The sequence below is a fragment of the Lycorma delicatula genome, chromosome 7 (genome assembly GCF_047948215.1).
Source record: "Lycorma delicatula isolate Av1 chromosome 7, ASM4794821v1, whole genome shotgun sequence".
NCBI classification, from domain to species: Eukaryota; Metazoa; Arthropoda; class Insecta; order Hemiptera; family Fulgoridae; genus Lycorma; species Lycorma delicatula.
In genome coordinates this window covers 36561760-36581473 of record NC_134461.1, presented here as the reverse complement: position 1 = coordinate 36581473, position 19714 = coordinate 36561760, and the positions used below count along the sequence as shown (strand labels likewise).

Sequence of the window (19714 nt, the reverse complement as noted above, 5' to 3'; positions counted from 1 at the left end):
AGAGTATCTCTAAGTTTTATAAGTGTAGCTTTTTGTGCAGAAGGATGTGTGTGTCTGTGTTTCTGAAGATAGAAGTTCTTTGAAAGAAGTGTGTCACACTCAAATAATATTTCCTTAACTGTCTGAAGTTTTATTAAAACTATTAATTTTACAGCATTCTTCTGAAGCTGGGTTTAATTTGATTAGTTGCATACAGCTCATATCCATCAAGTTGGTGTTCCAATGCTTGACAGCTTATCACATTATTTAACAAATTGAATAAAGCTGTATACAATGCAAGAAGCAACTTGCTATCAACTGCTGTTAATAATAATAAACTTCTGCATGCTACATTTTGTATTTTACCTACTCATCAGCTGTCGGATGAAATATAATAATGAATGTAACCCTACACTCAAAATCATTTTATATGTGAAAAAAGGAATTAATCAGAAAATAGCTGAAGCAAATCATTAACTAGATTGTAAATACATGGTAATAAGCTTCCAGTGTTTTAAAATTTTATATTTCACACATTCAGACACTGGTTACAAAATATTACTTGCATGCATGTAAAATGTATTGTATCTCATTATATAATAATGAAATATATGTATCTAAATATAGATAGTAAAATTTTAAATGTTATTTAATGTAAAAAAAGAAAGAAAAATACATACATGCAGAAGAAGTGTTGCAGCAAGAAAGGACAGGCCTTGACAATAACCAACTTCAGTATCATATACAGCATAAGCTCGAGAAATACGACTAAGGTTTTCCTGTCCCACTCCTGGATCCTTGAACTGATCATGAGCTGGGAATGTTCTATTAATATCTCGCTTTATCACATTTTCATAGCTGCATTCCTGTAATAGAATATTATTAAAAATTAAGGACTTTGACAACCACAGCAAATCTAGAGATTATTTTTGATTTTGTAATACCTAAAACTAATGGAAAATTATTTCATAGATTTAATCCAGAGTCCACTTCAGACGGAGATTAGTTTGATGAGCATGTGAAAAACACAAAGTGAGGATGATTATCAAGGAATGAAGTTTTTGAAACATTTCTATCCATGCACAGTTCATTCACTCATTCAAATAATACAACAGTATAAGAAAAAACATAACATGAGTGAGTTTAACTGTACAAGTCAAAAAATGTAACTCTTGTTTTCCTTATACTCTAAACAAAATTTTGCATTCACTTTTATATAATATAGCAATTTGAAAATGGCTCATACATTTTTTTTTTTACTAAGGAAGTATAATTATATACCTCAATTTAAACCTGTTCTTCACATATTATTATAAAGTGTCATTCTGAAACTTTTCTGTCCAATTTCTAGAAATATCATATACATGTTTTAGTAAGAAACTGTACTGATAGTTTTCTGTTAAAATAAACATGAAACAGAGAGAAAGAGTTTTCCCACTTAAGATTAACATTTGACTTAATTTACATGAAACAAATTATATGGAGCAGAAATTTTAATTTAAAGTAATAAAAAAACCCACCCCTAAATCATTTCCTAGACAAACATAAAAAAATTCCCTGACAGCAAAAGATGGAATGACAGGGCAGTCTTTCTCATAGAATGTTCCCCTACTCTAAACAATATTGGTTGGGATAATGAACAAGGGTCATTTTAGCAGAAAGCTATTTTAAATAGAAGAAACTGAAACTGTCTGATGTTTAAGTTAGCACCCGTGATGAAGAAAATATTCAATTCAAAAAGAATTTTCATTACTATAATCTCTTTTGCTTATTTTAAAATGTTGGCTCTGCTTGAAATGTGTACCGTGGAAGAAAAACATGCTCTAATAAAATTTTTATTATCTGAAAGTGTAAAACTGGTCACAAAATGCGCTTGCAGATGTTAAAGCAGTATGATAAAAAGTGTATTAACCAAATTTTTATAAGTTGATGAAACAGTTTCAGAACTCATAAACATGTATCATCAATTTTCATCATTATGGAAGACCAGTAAGTTTCAACTGATACTTTTGCAAAATCACATTGATTTTGTAAGGAAGGGCAGATGCATAAAGATTATGGTAATCACTGAAATTTATAGGGTGTGAGTATTGGCAATTCATTCCAATATCCATGATAAGCTAAATTATCACAAGACTTGTTTCAAGGTGGATACTGACAATTGATTCAAAATCACAAAGACACACTTATAAATTCACATTTATAAGTAACATAAACAAGGGTTTTTAGCAAGGCCTTTTTAGATCACATAACTTGTGATGAAACTTGGATTCATCGTTTTTAGTTGGAATCAAATATATAATAATATGGAATGGAAACAGCTAAGTCAGCTGGTGAAGTGATTTTAATGGTGTTTTGGGGACTATAAATACCCAATTTATTGTGATAATTTAGTAAAACAATGCACAATCAACAGTGAGGTCTATTGCGACATGCTAGAGAATTAAATGGAAATAAGGAGAAAACATCCTGCTTCTCTTTCAAAAGACATAATTTAAATAAGAAAGCTCACAGAAAGATGGGACAAGCATGTAAATGTTGCTAGAGATTATGATAAAAAATACCATTACTTTCTTTGTCACTGAAACAATAATTTTTCTAAAGTAATATATTTCTTAAGTTATTGAACAATCCTTGAATTTCCTTGAACAGAAAGAGAATTTTGTTTTATGTAGTGACCAACACTATCTTTTTGTGTCTCATCTCCCTTAAATTTTTAAGTAATTAATCTTGATAGTTATTAATATGTAAAATTTTTTCCATAATTTCTTGATATTTCTAGACAGACAATGCATACACAATGCAATAAAATCAGCATCCCATACATTTTATTGAGGAAATATCAGATATTTAACTAAACAAAAAACTTATAAAAAAATACCTTAGCTATAAGTAATTTGTATGTTTCCATCATCTTATTATCAAGATCACATCCAGCAAGGCGTAACCAGACTTCGCCTCGTAATGCTTCTGGAATACCTTGTCTGACAAGGGTTGGCAACTGACGTGGTCTTGAAGATGATGATGATGGCCATTTATCTAAAACTTCTTTCCATGATAATAATTCCACTTCTGTTACTTCTTTACTCACATTTCCAGTTCCACTTAAAAGAGGTTCATCACCATCTACAAATATATGAAAGTAAAATAAAAAAAATCATCAAATTCTATATTAATACTGAAATGAAAATTTATTGCATACATCTAATGGAAATCAAAATAACAATTTAGTGATAGAAAAATGGAGGAACCTATTACATATTTTAAAAAAATAATTGTATGAAAATAAAAAAAATTACAAAAATACCTGAAGGACACTCCTCTTTTGGTGTAAGTGTATCAATTGATGTTACACTGGGTGAGCGAATAAAACTTGCAATATTGTTTAATGTTAAGTTTAGTCTGCTCCTATCTAATTCACCAGAAGGCTCTATACTAACAACCTCATATAAGGTTTCATTCATATCAGTACTTGCGACCTGGAAGTAAAAAACAATTTTTATTAAATCAGTACTTGCGACCTGGAAGTAAAAAACAATTTTTATTAACTTTTAATAAAATCAGTAAAACTGTTTTTATTAAAGCAGCTACTCTTAGAGATTAAAAAAAAGTTTTCTTTTTGTCACATCGATATTTGATATTTTCTGAGAAATACAGTAAAAGCAAACAATAAATTATAAAATAGTAAAGCAAACAACAGTGAACAATTAAATGCTGTCTCAACACTGTCTGTGTGCTGGACATGAAACAAATAAAAGCATACATAGTTCCACAGGAGAATGCATTATAAATCATGAAATTCCTCAAAAAAAAAATTTTCTGAAATGACTGTGGCAGAAGAAGTAGACAATTTTGGTTACGAATGATTTTTCATGAAATTTATGAAGAGTTGATAGTCCTTTCCAGAGACAAATGTTTTGGGGCAGAGAAAAGACAAAAACAGAAAAAAATAGAAAATGTCATTATAATGATTGAATTTCATTATAGAGATTGTGCATTAAAAATTTTAAGAGATAAAAAAAATAATTGGACAATGTTACTTAAGGTACAAGTCAGTTTTAATTAAACCGACAAGTGAAAAAGTCAACTTCAATTGCAATTTCCTGTAAATTTTTTCTTCCATGTTTTATGAAAGCAGAAAAAATAGTTCCTTGGATATCTGATAATTAGACATAAATTCTTTTAAAAATATTCATAAAATTAGGGCTAATAATCAACCTTATAGAAGCTTATTTTATGTTTTCCAGTTCTAAAAGTCTATAGTTTAGAATTATCATAAACTTTTTCCAGTATGAAACTTAAACAAATGTTCTGCAACAGAAAATATTTAAACCTGTTCTTATACATAAAAAATCTGAACTGTATCTATCATTTGACATTAATTTTAATGAGATAGGTTGAGCAGTTAAGATTTTTCTTGTGAAGTACAGTAGCATGCAAATTAATCTGAACACAGGAAATTTTTTTGTTTACTTCTACATTGTGGCAACTACACTGCCTGACCACACCCATTTTTTAAGTTATCTGTGTAATGTAAGGTTATTGCTCTTTGGTTATTTAACAATTTTCATGCTCTAAATAGTTTTGTGAAAGTTTATTTCATTTCTTATTGTAAAATCATATTTTTTGTTCTGTGGGTGTGAATATATAATGGAATTATATATTATATAAAATAACTCAAAAATGTTTCTTTTTCTGAGTATACCAGTATGACACATTGATAAATAGCTTCTGAGTATGGTGTTGAATTAGTGGCAGTGAGTATTATTTTAACAATTTAAAAAAGTGGTTCCTTTTCACCTCAAAGGAAAGGCAAATGTGGCCACAGGATTAGTTTAATAGTGAGAAAAAGTAAACTTGATCCAAAATTATATCCTGTGGACTTCAATCGAAAATTTGCAACCAGTGTAATGGATTTACTTCCACATAGCACCTACAGCTTCTTGCAGTTGGATGTTGTTAACCAGCTAAAAAGCAGCTTTTAATTACAGTAATGTGCAAAAAAGGCTCTTGTGGGCCAAAGCACACATTAATTGGACAAAGAAGACTGGAAAAATGCTATGTTTTCCACCAAGTCACATTTTTATGTTCAGGGGCAAAGGTTCCATATGTTAGAAAAGCATCAGATTAAAACAGATCACCGGCTCATATCCAACAATCAGTTAAACACTCCCAGAAGAAAATATTTTCTGGGAAATGTTTTCATTACCTTGTTCGTTACTTCCAATAGATGGTATGTTAAAAAATGATGGATTCTGAAGGAAAGGGTTATGACATAACTTCAAAACAAATTCCCACAAGGCAATGGAGTGCTCAAAAAAGATTTGGTGCTATGTCATACAGCCAAAAAAGTGAAAAATATTTTGATGAATGAAAAGGAAACATTTAAGTTCTCCTGTGGACAGGCAACTCTCCATACTTAACCAAACTGAAAATTTTTGGGCAATAGTTAAAAAATTACTCTCAAAAATGAATTGTACCATAAAAATTGACCTCATTAAAGCAATAATACTGGTATGGTTTCATGATGAAGAAATAAAAAAAAAATGTGTTGTACACTAGTTGAATTGATGTCAAATCGTGTATGTTAAGTGATTAAGAAAAAAGGAGGGCATATTAATAACTAGATATTCATAAATTATACAGGTATGATTTTTTTCTAAATAACATAACTTTTTATTAAATAATATCTGTTTGGATTAATTTGCATACCACTGTACTCTCTTTTACCCTTAATTTTTATTTTCGGGGAAGAAGTGAACATTTTTTTAATGGTTTTGTGTATTACGAACTACTTTCAGATACATTAATTCAGTGAGATAAACAACCCATTAATGCTATGAAGTATTTAGACTATAAAAATGGAGATTATTTTCCCTTAATATAATTTTCTATATTAGTTAGCACTGTTTCAGATAAGACAGGTTAGTCTATATTAGTGTAATTACTTTTTTGTTTTAATTTTAAGTAGGATGGAATAGTGCATCAATTTCTTTCTAGTTTAGTTTTAATTAGTGGAACTGTGATATTTTAATAAAAAAATTAAAAAAATAAATAAATAAATAAATGAATCTAATAAAAAAAAATCTAATAAATAAATAAATTTAAAAAAATAAAGATATTGACTCGATTAGAATATTTTATTCATGACTCGGATTACAACTGAGTTTAGGGTAAGTTATAAAAGCTATAAATTCTACTCTGATAAGAGAAAAAAAATTGGTTTAATTGAGCTTAGATGAAAAGGACAGTGTAAGTGAAAAAAAAAAACTTATAGAGAGATGATGCAATGCTTCTGATAAAATCTAGGCTGCTTACAGAAAACAAGTATTCACTTGGACATAACTGGGATTCAAATGGATAATTCAATAGTTCACTGTAGGTCACTGTAACCAAGATGATGAGTTGGTTGCCCTCAAAAAGAAACAGGTTTAACTGAACAAATTTAAAAAACTGATTACACTGAAGCATGACATTATTTGTGTGGGTCCAAGAGAAACTATGTTTCTAAAACATGTGTACAATGAAGAATACATTAAAACATGTCTTAGGATTGTTTTTCTATATAGCAGATCTCTTTTCATCTTGAAGCTGCAATGTTAAATTCTGAAAGGTACAAAAAGATCTTGCAATGTAAAGTGATACAGCATCTGGAAATAATTGATGAAGCTCCATTTAAGCAAGATTAACACCACAAGATTTATTTTTGTAAAACAGCACAGAAATTAATTTAAAAGAGTGGGATTTGTGATACTGGAATAGCCAGGGAATTTCCTCCATAGCCATTTGGCCAGAGAGAGGTTGATAATGTATGTGTGTGTTAACAATGAATTAACATTTTTTACTAACATTACTGACGAAGAAAATTGTCTCAAAAAAAATCCCCAAAATGAAATGAGAATTTAAAAAAGCATTTACCTTCCACTTTTATCAGAAGTATGCTTACCATAAAAATTAAAAAATAAAACAATATTAATCATCCTTCTTGATACAAAATAATTAATCATCAGGAATTAATTTTGTTTACCAAAATGTTCTATGAGGAGGTGTTACAGAGGCTGCTGAATTGAATATATAGGGGGAGATGTGAAATGTTTAAATGAAAAGAATTAAGTTTAGTTCAATGACAATGCACCTGCTCATTCTGATATATACATTAGGCAAATTTTGGTGTAACAAGGGATTACAGTCACCAAACACCCCTCTTTCTCTACAAATGGCCCCTACAGGTTAGTTTTTTCCCTAAAACCAAAAGTGTTGTGAAAGAAAATGTGATGATGGAGGTAATGATGGCTGTAGTGACTAACCAACTAAAAGCAATACCCAGAGGAGTTTTGGCAGAAGTGTTTCATAACTTTCATTAATGATGTAAACACTATAGATATCAAAGGGAACTATTTTAAAAATAGTTCCACATTATTTTTTTGTAGTGGCATTACTGTGGTTATTTAATTGGCACATTGTAAAGAAATCATAAGAGTCTATACAACTGTTTACTCAATTTGCCAATAAGTAATAGTTCGTAAGTTTTTACTCCTATAAAGCAAGCTTTTTATTTTGTAATAATTACTTTTAGATATACTTTAATGCAATAATTTCTCAGTTCAGTCCTTAACCATTTGTTGTTTTAAATATTTTGACTTTACAAACTAAGGGTATAACACATAGCTTTACTTAAAAAAAATAATAAAGTTTTTAGTTCTACAACGTTAACTGTATTTCAGTTTCTGTATATGAGATTAGGCAAACAGTTAAAATGAACATTTTGTTCAAGAATGTAGCACACATGATAAAAGAAAACAACTGTATATAGAGTTTAGTAATTCACAATTTGCAGTCTGTAACAACTATTATTTTACTCTGCAATAAAACACTTATGAATTAATTATGAGGAAAAAACATACTAACTTCTTTTAGATTAACATAAAACTGTTGAATGTGTGTTCTACGACCATATAAATTCCAAAACCTTTCATTCTGTGAATATATTTTAACAGAACTTTCCAAAGAAAATCTAACAGGTTCACGGATACCACGTATTACAAGATCCATAGCAACAGTAAAATAGATTCTAGTTTCACGTGATTCTGTATTAAGCAGTTCAAAAGCAGCTTCTTTAGGATCCCATTGAACAGAAATCACTCGACACTGTTTGTCTGGCATAACATCAGATCCTGTAGAAATCTGGAATAACAGAAAAAACACGGATGAAGCATTCTACTAAGTGGTTTCTGAAATAAATTGAAAAGTTAAATTACCCTGAAAAACTATTTATATAAATTTATAAAAAAAAAATAAAATTCTAAACCTACATTGCCATTTTCATTGTTAAACAATCATTTAACAAAACAATTGTAGTACTCAAAATAATGTGAGTACTAATAATAATAATGAACTAGTATGAAAAAAATCTAATGTGGACACCACATAACTTCCTTGTATACCTATTAAATTACATACACATTTTTTTTGCTGCACTTCATTAAAATTATTTCCTTTGAAAGTGAGATACAATCCTACAGTTCTTTAATAAAGTGGACAGTTACACAATTGCTGAAATATTAGTTTTTATTAACATCAAATATTTATACAATATTAATTCAACAATCTTAAATGACATCATAGGATAGAATAAAAGTCCCTTTAAAACTCGTATTACTTGATCAGTATTATTCGTATCTTCATGAGTTGCTGATTAACAAACATTTCCGATCTCTGGTGTGTCGTACAAATAAAAGTTAATAATAATTAAACTATTCCGTTTAGCGAACTCCTGTATACTGGTTACAAATGTTAGTTTCGACCTTATGGTGTAAAATATTCAGTTTTTATTATTGGATTATTTGGTAAATAATCAAAAATGAAAAGGAACAATCATAGAGGAAAAAGAAAGATAACATGAAGAAATATCTCAAAAAACAAGAAGAAGTTGAATATAAAGAGAAAGAAAATGTTAAGAACAAGGGAATAATAAAAAAGCTAAGAGAAGATGATAAATGTAAAGAGGAAGAAAATGTTAAATCCAAAGAAAGAATAAAAAGAAGAGAAGATGACAAATATAAAGAGGAAGAAAACGTTAAAACCAAAAAAACAATAAAAACATTAAGAGTTAACAAACATAAAGAAGAAGAAAACGTTAAGACCAAGGAAAGAATAAAAAGATTAAGAGAGGATGAATATAAAGAGAGAGAGAAAATCTGAGAACTAGAGAACGTGTACACAAATTAAGATCAGAAGAATTATATCAATCTAAAGAGTGAATAAATGATTGGCAACAAAAATCAAATAAATAAAATGATGATCAACTCCAACAGGGAGAATATTGTTCGACAATATCAAAGGAGTAATGAACTAAAAGATAAGAATTTTTTGCAATTTATTAAAGATCAGGCATGTATGCCTCAGTGTATATGTTGTTCTTGTGAGCATCTATTTTTCAGTCACACTGTAGTTAACTTTAATGTAGATAGAATTAAACAGAAATTCCAGAATAATTAAATAAAATTAAACTAGAAAATTAAAAAATAATACGATCCTAAATTATAATTTTCAATTAATATTAAATAATAAGATGTTTCAGCAAATCTATTACTTATATGCATATGTAATAATTCCTATTAAATTACATATACACATTTTTAAAAGTACGTAAAATTTTACTTCACTAATATTAATAAGTCAATATATTTAAATAAAAAAATAAAAAAAATGAAGTCTGATTTGAACCAATGTGTCTTCCCTTGTAAAATCCAAATATTTCATTAATTAAAATTTTATTTTGCTATAACTCTGGAACCAATGAAAATAAGTACCACTTATATTGTTCAAAAGCTCTCAATGAAGGCTTATTACTGCAGTTGAAAAAGTCCAATTTTAGGCTTTTTTGGACACTTTTGGTTCAATCGACCAAAAGGGTTTTGCAATCAAAAGGAGAGGTGCACAACTAGCTGTTACAACAGTCCTAAATCCAAAATTTCAACATCCTACGGCTAATAAGTTTTGAGTTATGCAAGAAACATACATACAGATGTCACACTGAAACTAGTCAAAATGGATTCAGGGATGGTCAAAATGGTTATTTCCATTGAAATTTGAAAACTGAGATTTTTCGTGATCACAATACTTCCTTTACTTCATACAAGGAAGTAAAAAGATAAAATACTGATTAACTAATAAACTACATATAAGAAACACTGTAAATGAATATCTTTAACAGATCTTTTTTAAAAATGTATTATAAATGTAAACAGTTAGCTTTTTGTACTTTTTACTCTTATTCTAAAATTTCTGCTAAAATTATTGTTTTAGAGTGTAAGTTCTGTTTATATATTAATTATTACATCTTTTTTCTTTACTTGATTTTTGTATACATACTTTTGTTGGAGTGGCTACTGATGATCGTTTAACATCAGGAATGTCTTATTTAGTTTTAGATTTTAAGAAACATTTTTATCTAATAATTTAGATTTTAAGCATCTTTTTTTATAAACATCTTCTGTATAATCAAGTTTTCCAAATAAGATAACAGATAAATAATAATAATGTATTCATAAATTATTTAACATATATTTATGTATTCGCATATTCTTTTATATTATTTAACTACAATAAGTGCTAAACTATGAGTACTAATAATGTCATAAATATATTTTAATGGGTTATTCAGATTGACTGTATTGACATTTCAAGACATCTGGAATATTGTGTAAAATAATCACTCACTCAATCAATGGGTTATGTGAATCCCAGTATCAAGAATACAGCAGTGCTTATGTAATTTAGCCCTAACAATCAAGTGACATAACTAAATTATCAGGGAAATTGTACTTCACAGATTTTTTTATCAGTCACTAGACTGGATTGATTCACAGCTCTATTAATTTGTGTTTTGGACTAATGCTTTAATTTAAATACATTATTTCATCCTACTTATTACAGCTTAAGTACCTATCAGATAAAATCTAAGGGTTCTGATTCCCCTCCCAATACCAATTAATGAATATCCTTGATGTATGTATGCATGTATTTTTCTTTACTCATAAAATGTTGATGTTTTATAGCGTTTTTAATTACTGAAAGTAATAGTTTCTTAATGTAAGACCTCTATAATCTAGTTCATTTTCCTGCAAGAATCTACCACAGGGTTTTCTTTATCTGATTTTTTAAACCTATTTTAAACTTTCACTAAACTGAACATCCTTCTTTAACACTACAATTCAAAAACTTTTACTCTTTGCCTCTCAGTCTCTCCTATTGTTCATGTTTTTTTGCTAATACACTGCTACATTCCATATAAATATTGCAATTTTTTTTTGTAATTCCTAAATCTATGTATGATACCAGCAATTTCTTCTCTGTATGAAGACTGTCCTTATTTATACTAATAAATCGTTTATTTTCTCCCTTATATCAGCTTTACAGGCCAAATAACATTTTTTTTACTTCTATTATGTTACATTCTCTTATATAAATTTAATACATCTTCCTTTTTATCAAATTTCATTACTTTTATTTTACTTTTATCTTTTTTATTGATTAATGCATTGATTCGCCACAGATGCTTTAAAAGCTTGTGTGTGAGAATATGAAGTAGAAAATTTTTAGAGTATGAAAAATGTCATACCTGACTGGGATTTGAACTCAGGATTTCTGGACGAAAGCCTGAGAGAATACCACTCTGCCATGGAGATCGGATTTTTCCTTTTGGTTATTACTCTGATCTCAAATTCAAATCTTTTATTTCCTCTTTTCTACTGATGTTAAAATCCATATTGTTTAGCATATATTACTGCTTCCTTCTCTCTCTTTTGACATAGAACACTGTCTTTCTTGGTTTTTTAAGCTATCATAAATACTGATTTTTACACAAGTTATTTAAATAACTGTTCTTTTAAATTTCAATAATTTTATTCTACTTTACATTGTTGAATAGCACCTAAATAAAAAATACAACGTAGATAGCTTTATTCTTATTTAGTATACCATCCATCTATGGATCTCAAAATGTTTATATACTATATCTCATTTCCTAACTGCCTCTATAAATCATCCATTTAACATCCATATTAGTTGCATGAGGTAGACCAATAGTTCTCAAAATGTAAATGTTCTTTTGTAATTGTAATAATTATACTCTTATTAAAATTTGTGAACATTCTCCAGTCTCACTTCCACACCCTATTCAATTTTATGTTACCAACACAACATAACAATTTTGAAGGTGTATCACATTTCCCAAATGCCATTAAAATATACCATATTACCCACATTAAATGCTGTAAAATTTTCACAAAATCAAATAGCATAATTTATATTATACAAAACAAATAAGTTACTGTAAACACTCATACAAACTTGGTATATTCATAAACTGCAGCTACATACTGTATATTATTGTACAAAATTTATTGATTACCTCATAAAATATAAAAGCATAGTTAATTATTAATTACTCAGTTATTAATACACAAAATTATACATTAAAAATGTTTAAAGCTAGATTTTTAACTTTCCTATTAGTTTTTTCTTTACAATTAACCTCTCTAAATCAAAATCCTTGCTGCTCTATTAGAAATGGTGTTAAAATACACATAATGTTTTTAGATTTTTAATGGTAAAAAGTAAAGACAAATGAAAAGGTGATAATTTTACCTATTCTTGGCTCTGAACAGCCTGTAAATTATAAATAAAAGCAAAAAATAATATATTTTCATAATCTAAAAAATAACCTTTCAATTGATTACATACATTCATATTCAAAAATAAAATCAAAAATTATTTCTTTTAATATTACATAAATATTTTTAAAAAATTAAAAATAAGGTTTAAAATCAAAATTTACCAGCCAAATTTCAAATGTTGTGATTGGCTATAAGGATAAATTCTTATGAAAAAAAATATATATATAAATTGGTGATACACCAAAGGTTCAAAAACTATATAATTAAAAAAAAAAATCAACAAACCATTTCAAGCAGTTGCATATCACTATGTTTGACATGTCGACCAGGGCTAAGTAAAACACCAAAACAACGTTCAACAATAAGATCGTGCTCATGTTGATTAACAACTTGTTGTACTGTTAATGTGATTTGTTTTTCAACATTAACCCGCACTTTAAAACAACTTTGATCTTTTGGTACAGCACTAAAGCCACCCTGAAAAATGAACCAAAATAATAAAGTTTAAAAAAAATCCATATTATTATAAATAAAAGAGAAACAGCAATAAATATAATAAACTCACCAGCAAAAAATAAACAGTATATTATTTATTAATATACTACAATTGTTAATGTTTTGTACATGGCTTAAAGTTTGAAAAATTCTAATCAGAAGAAAACAGTAACAGCGTATAAAGTTTAAGGTTTGAGAACATTAACTATACCTCATATCCTTTTTCTTTTTCTGTTTAATCTCTGGAACCACTATACGGTATTAGTTCAGAGGATGAATGAGGATGATATGTATGAATGTAAATGAAGTGTAGTTTTGTGCAGTCCAAGGTAACCATTCCTGAGATGTGTAGTTAATTGAAACCTAACCACCAAAGAACACCGGTATCCACGATCTAGTATTCAAACCTATATAAAAGTAACTGCCTTTACTAGGATTTGAACCTTAGAACTCTTGACTTTGAAATCACCTGATCTGCAATGAAAAGGTCACCAGTAGACCAATCTAGTGGGTTACATGTCATATCCTAAAGTAATCTATATCATAATATGGAGCCTTTATTTCTGCAACTGAAATTAACTTCAACACTTAACACTTTTTATTTTTTTCGATTTCACACACTGAATTTTTATTTTCAAAATTAACTTACAACTCTTAACACTTTCTATTTTTTTTTAATTTCACATCTTGAAATTTAATTCTGCATCATCAAATTTGTTAAATAAGGACTTTAGTCACAGTCAGTTTAACAAATTTCCATTTGAGCTTAATTTAATGTTTCCTGCTACAATGACAAATGAGCAGATGTGGCACGAGATCATTACCCATACTTTCTTGTTTTATTATGAATTTTAAATTTAATAAATAATCCATCCTAAACTAAACTAAATATAGAATTTCTTTTAATTAGTCTATACCTCTCTTTTTTGTCTATATTACTATGCACTCTACACACAATTTTTCGTTTTCCCTAAAGCTTTTTTTTTTATTTTTGAATGGATAAAAACACTCCTGAATCAATTCAAGAATTTTTCAGTTTGGTACAAGGGCTTAGTCAGATAAAGATACATTTATCAGCATGGACACACTGATGTAAAAGGTAATAAGGACTGATTTACTAGTCCATAAGGTATGATAAGACAACATTTAATAGCCCTGACCTAACTTGTAACATTATCTAATAATGCATCAAGCACATGGTCTTTGTGGAAGTAAAGAATTTTTTTTAAATGTCAGGGTAATTCACTAGAAGGGATTTTTTGTTTAACTTGACATGGCAAGTTCAGAAATAATTTAAAACTTCTAAATCCTTTCTGTGTAATCTATGAATGAATATTATGTTAAAATCTAACACACGTAACTATACACATATAAACTTATTCCAGGAATGATCAGAAATTGCAAATGTAATTTCAACTTTCAAAGTATCTTCTCTGCTGGGAAAGAATTTGGTACAGCTTTTGCATCTTTGAAGGCCATAGAACTTGTAGGTCAGAAGTATTTAAAGCCTTTAAGCCAGGTAGATTTGAATACTCCTGATCCAGGGATATACTTGCTTCTAAAGAAATAAAATATAATGCATTCCCAAATGAAAAAGTATATCAGGATTTTTAAATATATCATTACATATATAATATTAAGAATATCAATTTTATTTATAAGTATATCAAAATTTTATTTTTTGAAAAATAAAACTAATATTCTAAATCAACATAAAATCTAAACAAAGTATAAACCTATATATCACTTCTTTTTTTTAAAATCATAACCAATAAACTAACCCTTCCATCTTCTTCCTTGATTTCCATGCTAACTTCAAAAACAAACATATGAGTATTGTTGCTCTTATTTACACTTTCTTGATCATCTGATGTCAGTTCCCCATTTACAGATGTAGTGAGTGATTTGGGTACTCTCTGAAATGCTTTTATAAAACATGCTGATACTTGCCCAACCTTAAACAAATAATATATACATAAATAAACGTATCTATCATAATAAATAAACAAATATATTTCATCACTATAAGAAAAGTGTATGTAAATGTAAAAGTTATCAGCCTGAAGGCTCATATGACTGCCACAACTTATTCTTTTGTAAGAAAGCCTAAACAGCAGTGGCACATGTACTACATTTCTAGTTATGGGTCAGATACTTCCAGAATTTCTTTACTAGTCAGTACACTTTCTGCTGGGATTTAAACATTGCATTAACAAAAGTGTGTATGAATAAATTAGACTTTAGTAATTGTGTGAATATCCACATACATGTATATATACTTTACTAACCGGTGGCTGCGGATGAAATTTGAAAATGTCAAATTTAGAAGAAATAATTTTCCCTTATTTGCATTACATAACATTTTTAATGTTTCAATTATTTATTTTATTCAACAAACTAATTAATCATTTACTAAAGCTAATTTATAAACATGACTTTGGCTGGTATAAGTTGTTAAATATATTTAATATTTTAATTATATCAGTTAAAAAATTCATCTTCAGAGTGTTTTCGAGTTTACCTGAATCACAAACATCATCAATCATCATGGTAAAATATATGAAAATTTTTGTAATTTTTTATCAGTGTACTGAATTAAATGTCGCCAACTACAGTAAATAAAAATTCTCTGTCGAACTGAAATTTGTAGTTTATGTAATTAAACATCATTACTGATTTTTTTTTAAATACAACTTACAATCCTATTTTTGAACTTTACCTTTACAGCTTTTCAACTTTAAGAGTATATAGGATTAACCATATGCCCCAGTACACTGCCCCAGTAAAGATTTGAAATTTTATTTCAGTCAAAACACCACCTATTTTTCCAATTTTTGCAAAAAATTAATACGTTCTTTTCCCTGAAGATGACTCCTTGAGATAAAAAACTTAAAAAGACTAATTTTTACATTTATTTTGACTGATTTTCAAATTTTCCCATTATACCTGTAGCTGCTATAGCAGGATATATTGTTATTGCCAGCAAAATAATACAGCTGTAGGATTCAGGTGAAAATATATAATTAAGTAAAATCTCTATTTTTACATTACTAAATAAGCTTAGTTTTAAAAGAATTTGTAATTTTTGAAAATTCTCATTCTTGAGCCATAAATGAGAAATTTCAAAATATTTTTGCTGATGCAACTAACTATGGTAACTATGGTGTGTGACAGTATGTCTGGGTAATAGCCCAAGATAAAAAACAGATTCAATTACTAATCAACCAGAAATATGGTGGTCGTCTAAGAAATAAAAAGTAAATGGTTTTTTTTTTTAAAGAAAACACATCTTAACATATTTGACAGTACAAGGATATTTACAAAGATTGAAAACACTTTGAAATAAAATTCATAAAAAATGATTTATAAAAAGATTTTGGTTCAGTTTTGTGTTTTTTTATTTGGTTACTTTTTTGAATTTAATACACAGATTGCCAGAATAGACAAGAACATATGAAGAAAGACAAATTTGTAAATGGAAATTTCTCACTTTAAAAGTGGTTTATAATACTTGTCAACATCAAATATAGATTTTTGTATACTATAATACGCTACTTACACAAAACACTATCCTTATAAAATACAATTTAACATGATTAATAAGGAGACACCAATTAAAATTTAAACGATATGCCATATCAAAAAGTAAATAATGAATCTTTTATATTTTCTACGACTTTGTGGAAGAGATATAAACTAACATCAAATTATAATGCTATTAGTTATTAAGCAGACAAGTCTACCACTATTAAAATATTCTTTAATTTTGATTCTTTTTGTGGATTAAAAAAAAATTGTTATTTAAAACCAATTTTATTTTGAAGTACACAATTTAAATTCTTAAAGTGATACACGAATTTACAAATAAAATACAATTAAAATGTCTATTTTTTTAAATTTTTTAAGTAGCTTAACATGCTAATTTTAAGATGAAAAACATAAACAATGGTTATCTTGATGAAACAATGACTTAAACAACAGCCCGCTTGCTCAGATGGTTCTGGGTAATGTAAAAAAATACCACACGATGGTTCTGTTTTGCAATCTTCAATCACTAATAAAAATTTAATGATAAAATATATGCATTATCTTGATTAATTACTACTACATCAATATACTGAAAGATCACACGTGCATATGAGTGTACATATCTGTATGTAAGTGTGCAAATTTTAATATTATTAAAATCTGACATTTTATAAAATAATTGGAAAAAAATGATTAATTTAAATCTTAATAAATAAGTTATTGGTGGGTTAAAAGATTACACATTGAAGATAAATTACTTTTAACTTCAGTTAATGCAACACTTAATTTCTCTAACAGAAACTATACAAAAACACAGAAATATTAAGCTTATTTTATAAATAAAAAAAACTGTTTTAGATTAGTTAATAACAATAACCTTGAACAGTTTGAAAAATGTTTATATTTGGTTAATATATAATAACATACAAATTTATGAAAATAACATATATAAGCATAAACATGTCATCTCAAATAAAAATCACAGTAAATATAGTAAAATGTAAATGCACAGTTTAAACATCTAATTTAATTAATATGAAAATTTTAAATAGTTTTTAACAGTATTCTTTATTAGTGCATGTTTTATTTGTACATAAATATTTATCAAAATATTTTATTTGTAACTAAGAATAAACTGTAAAAAGCAATTAAAGGATCAACAAAAAAAATAATAGATAATTAAAGCATAAGATATCTACACTATTCTTAATTACAATTGAGTTAGGTAATAATAAACTACTACATGGAAAGTAATACTAGTATAAATACAAATTTATCAATTCAATTATGGGGTAATTAAATTATACCATGCTGTCATATTAAATAGTGATTAAAGAGTTAGCTTTATCTAATAAGCATAATAACTATACATTCAGTGGTGTTTATTAAGGAGCTACTGAATGAGAATCAGAATCTCTGAACAGATACAAGCAGAGTGCATTGCAACTAAGTTATTCCCCAGCAGAATGAGGTTCAGAACCACAAAACCTAACCAGAAAAAAGAGTTAAGGGTTGAGGAAAGGAGTAGACAAAAAAGGAAAATAACAATATGAGATAAACAACCTGAGGTTGTCTTGAGGTTAGCTGAGATAGGGAAGCGAGCCTAGCTATAAATACTTTGAAGGATGAAATATTTTAATTGTAGTAGAGAGCACCATATTATTTTTTAATCATCTTACATCAAGGAGCTTTGATTTTTCTAATAAACTAAAGAATTCCTAAAAAGAAAACAGATTTCTTAATAGATCGTCTATCTTGCAAACTGTGTTTTTTTAGAGAAATATATCTAGATTATGAAACTAATGTGAAACACAATTTTCAGATGAGAAAATAAAATTTTACTTCTTAAGTATACAAGATGTAGCTAGCTATTACTGAAACCCATCCCTTTGCTGAATATATGGAGGTTTGTTTTTCTTTTTTTTTATCTTGTACACCTAGAAATATTTATTTGAAATATAAATGACAAGCCAAAAATGAAAACATCAAAATGTATATTTTCAAGAACCCCAGCCATTGCCAACAATGCAAATGACTCATACCTTATTAGAAACTCAACTCAACCTCAGCCAAGTCACGGCAAAAGATAACTCCCCTGCTGAAATTGAGCATTCTATGCGGCTTCATAATCACCCTTCCCTGAATACGTAAGGACTACAAGTATTCTACATTGGTCATTATAAAGTTCAATCAGGAGGGTGCCACCCCTAAGTTTTTTCACAGATTTCAAAGAACCACAAGCTCTGATGATGCACTTATTAATCAGGAAGGGAGAAACCTTAGCAAAGGATTTACCTTCGTCTTTATACTTCAGCACCAAGAACCTGATACAGGAGAATTTAACCCCCTCAAAAACATTACTCATTTCTTTATTATTAGCTGCTATTATTATTATTATTATTATCATTATTATTATTATTATTATCTTTGGCTGAAAAGGTTGGTCAAAGTCTCTTCAAACTCCTCAGTTAGTTGATTTTTTTCAAATCTACCAACCACCAAATGATTAGTATTTATGACTGTCATACGATTCCCACAAATGCAAACAATTTAATGGACCACTCCAGCAGAGCATGTCCATACAACTGGGTTCATCCTGGTGCCCAGAGCACAACTTACTACATAGACGACAGTTCACAACATTTGAGACATTGACACAATAGTTTCCATCCTGAGTTACATTGCTTTTCGTAAGGTATCACAACAGCATAGAGTGTAACTTTAAGAAGAAATAGTATAAGATGTTGTGTTGCTGTGTAAGAGTACATGTTGATAAGTATATGTCTGTGTAAGGGTATAAGTGTAAAGAGTTAAGCAGCTCAGCTGTGAAGTGGGAAGAAAAGCTGCAGAGTGTAGAGCCAGGGACACACCAACCCCCAAAATCTTAAAGAGTAAGACTAATCCCTTTCAGGATAGTGTTTTACCGATGTAGACAAGGTGAAGAAAAATAGGAGGAATGAGCTTTTGGGCATCACAACAGATGAATTCAAAGAATTTTTTAAACAATGAAATAAAATATTGGACAAATGTAT

The 19714-nt window shown here is 28.2% G+C and overlaps 1 protein-coding gene across 3 annotated transcripts in view; it reads right to left on the bottom strand.

The window, feature by feature from the left end:
• Positions 1-19714, bottom strand: part of GAPcenA (GTPase activating protein and centrosome-associated) — a 102627-nt gene that overhangs the window by 44928 nt on the left and 37985 nt on the right. For all 3 annotated transcript variants that reach the window (XM_075371928.1, XM_075371930.1, XM_075371931.1), the window contains exons 6-11: positions 14936-15109; positions 12945-13136; positions 7888-8163; positions 3287-3458; positions 2861-3105; positions 660-845 (exon numbers count right to left, since the gene is read on the bottom strand). In XM_075371928.1, the coding sequence (XP_075228043.1) occupies positions 660-845; positions 2861-3105; positions 3287-3458; positions 7888-8163; positions 12945-13136; positions 14936-15109 (1245 nt within the window). The remainder of the gene's footprint in view (positions 1-659; positions 846-2860; positions 3106-3286; positions 3459-7887; positions 8164-12944; positions 13137-14935; positions 15110-19714) is intronic.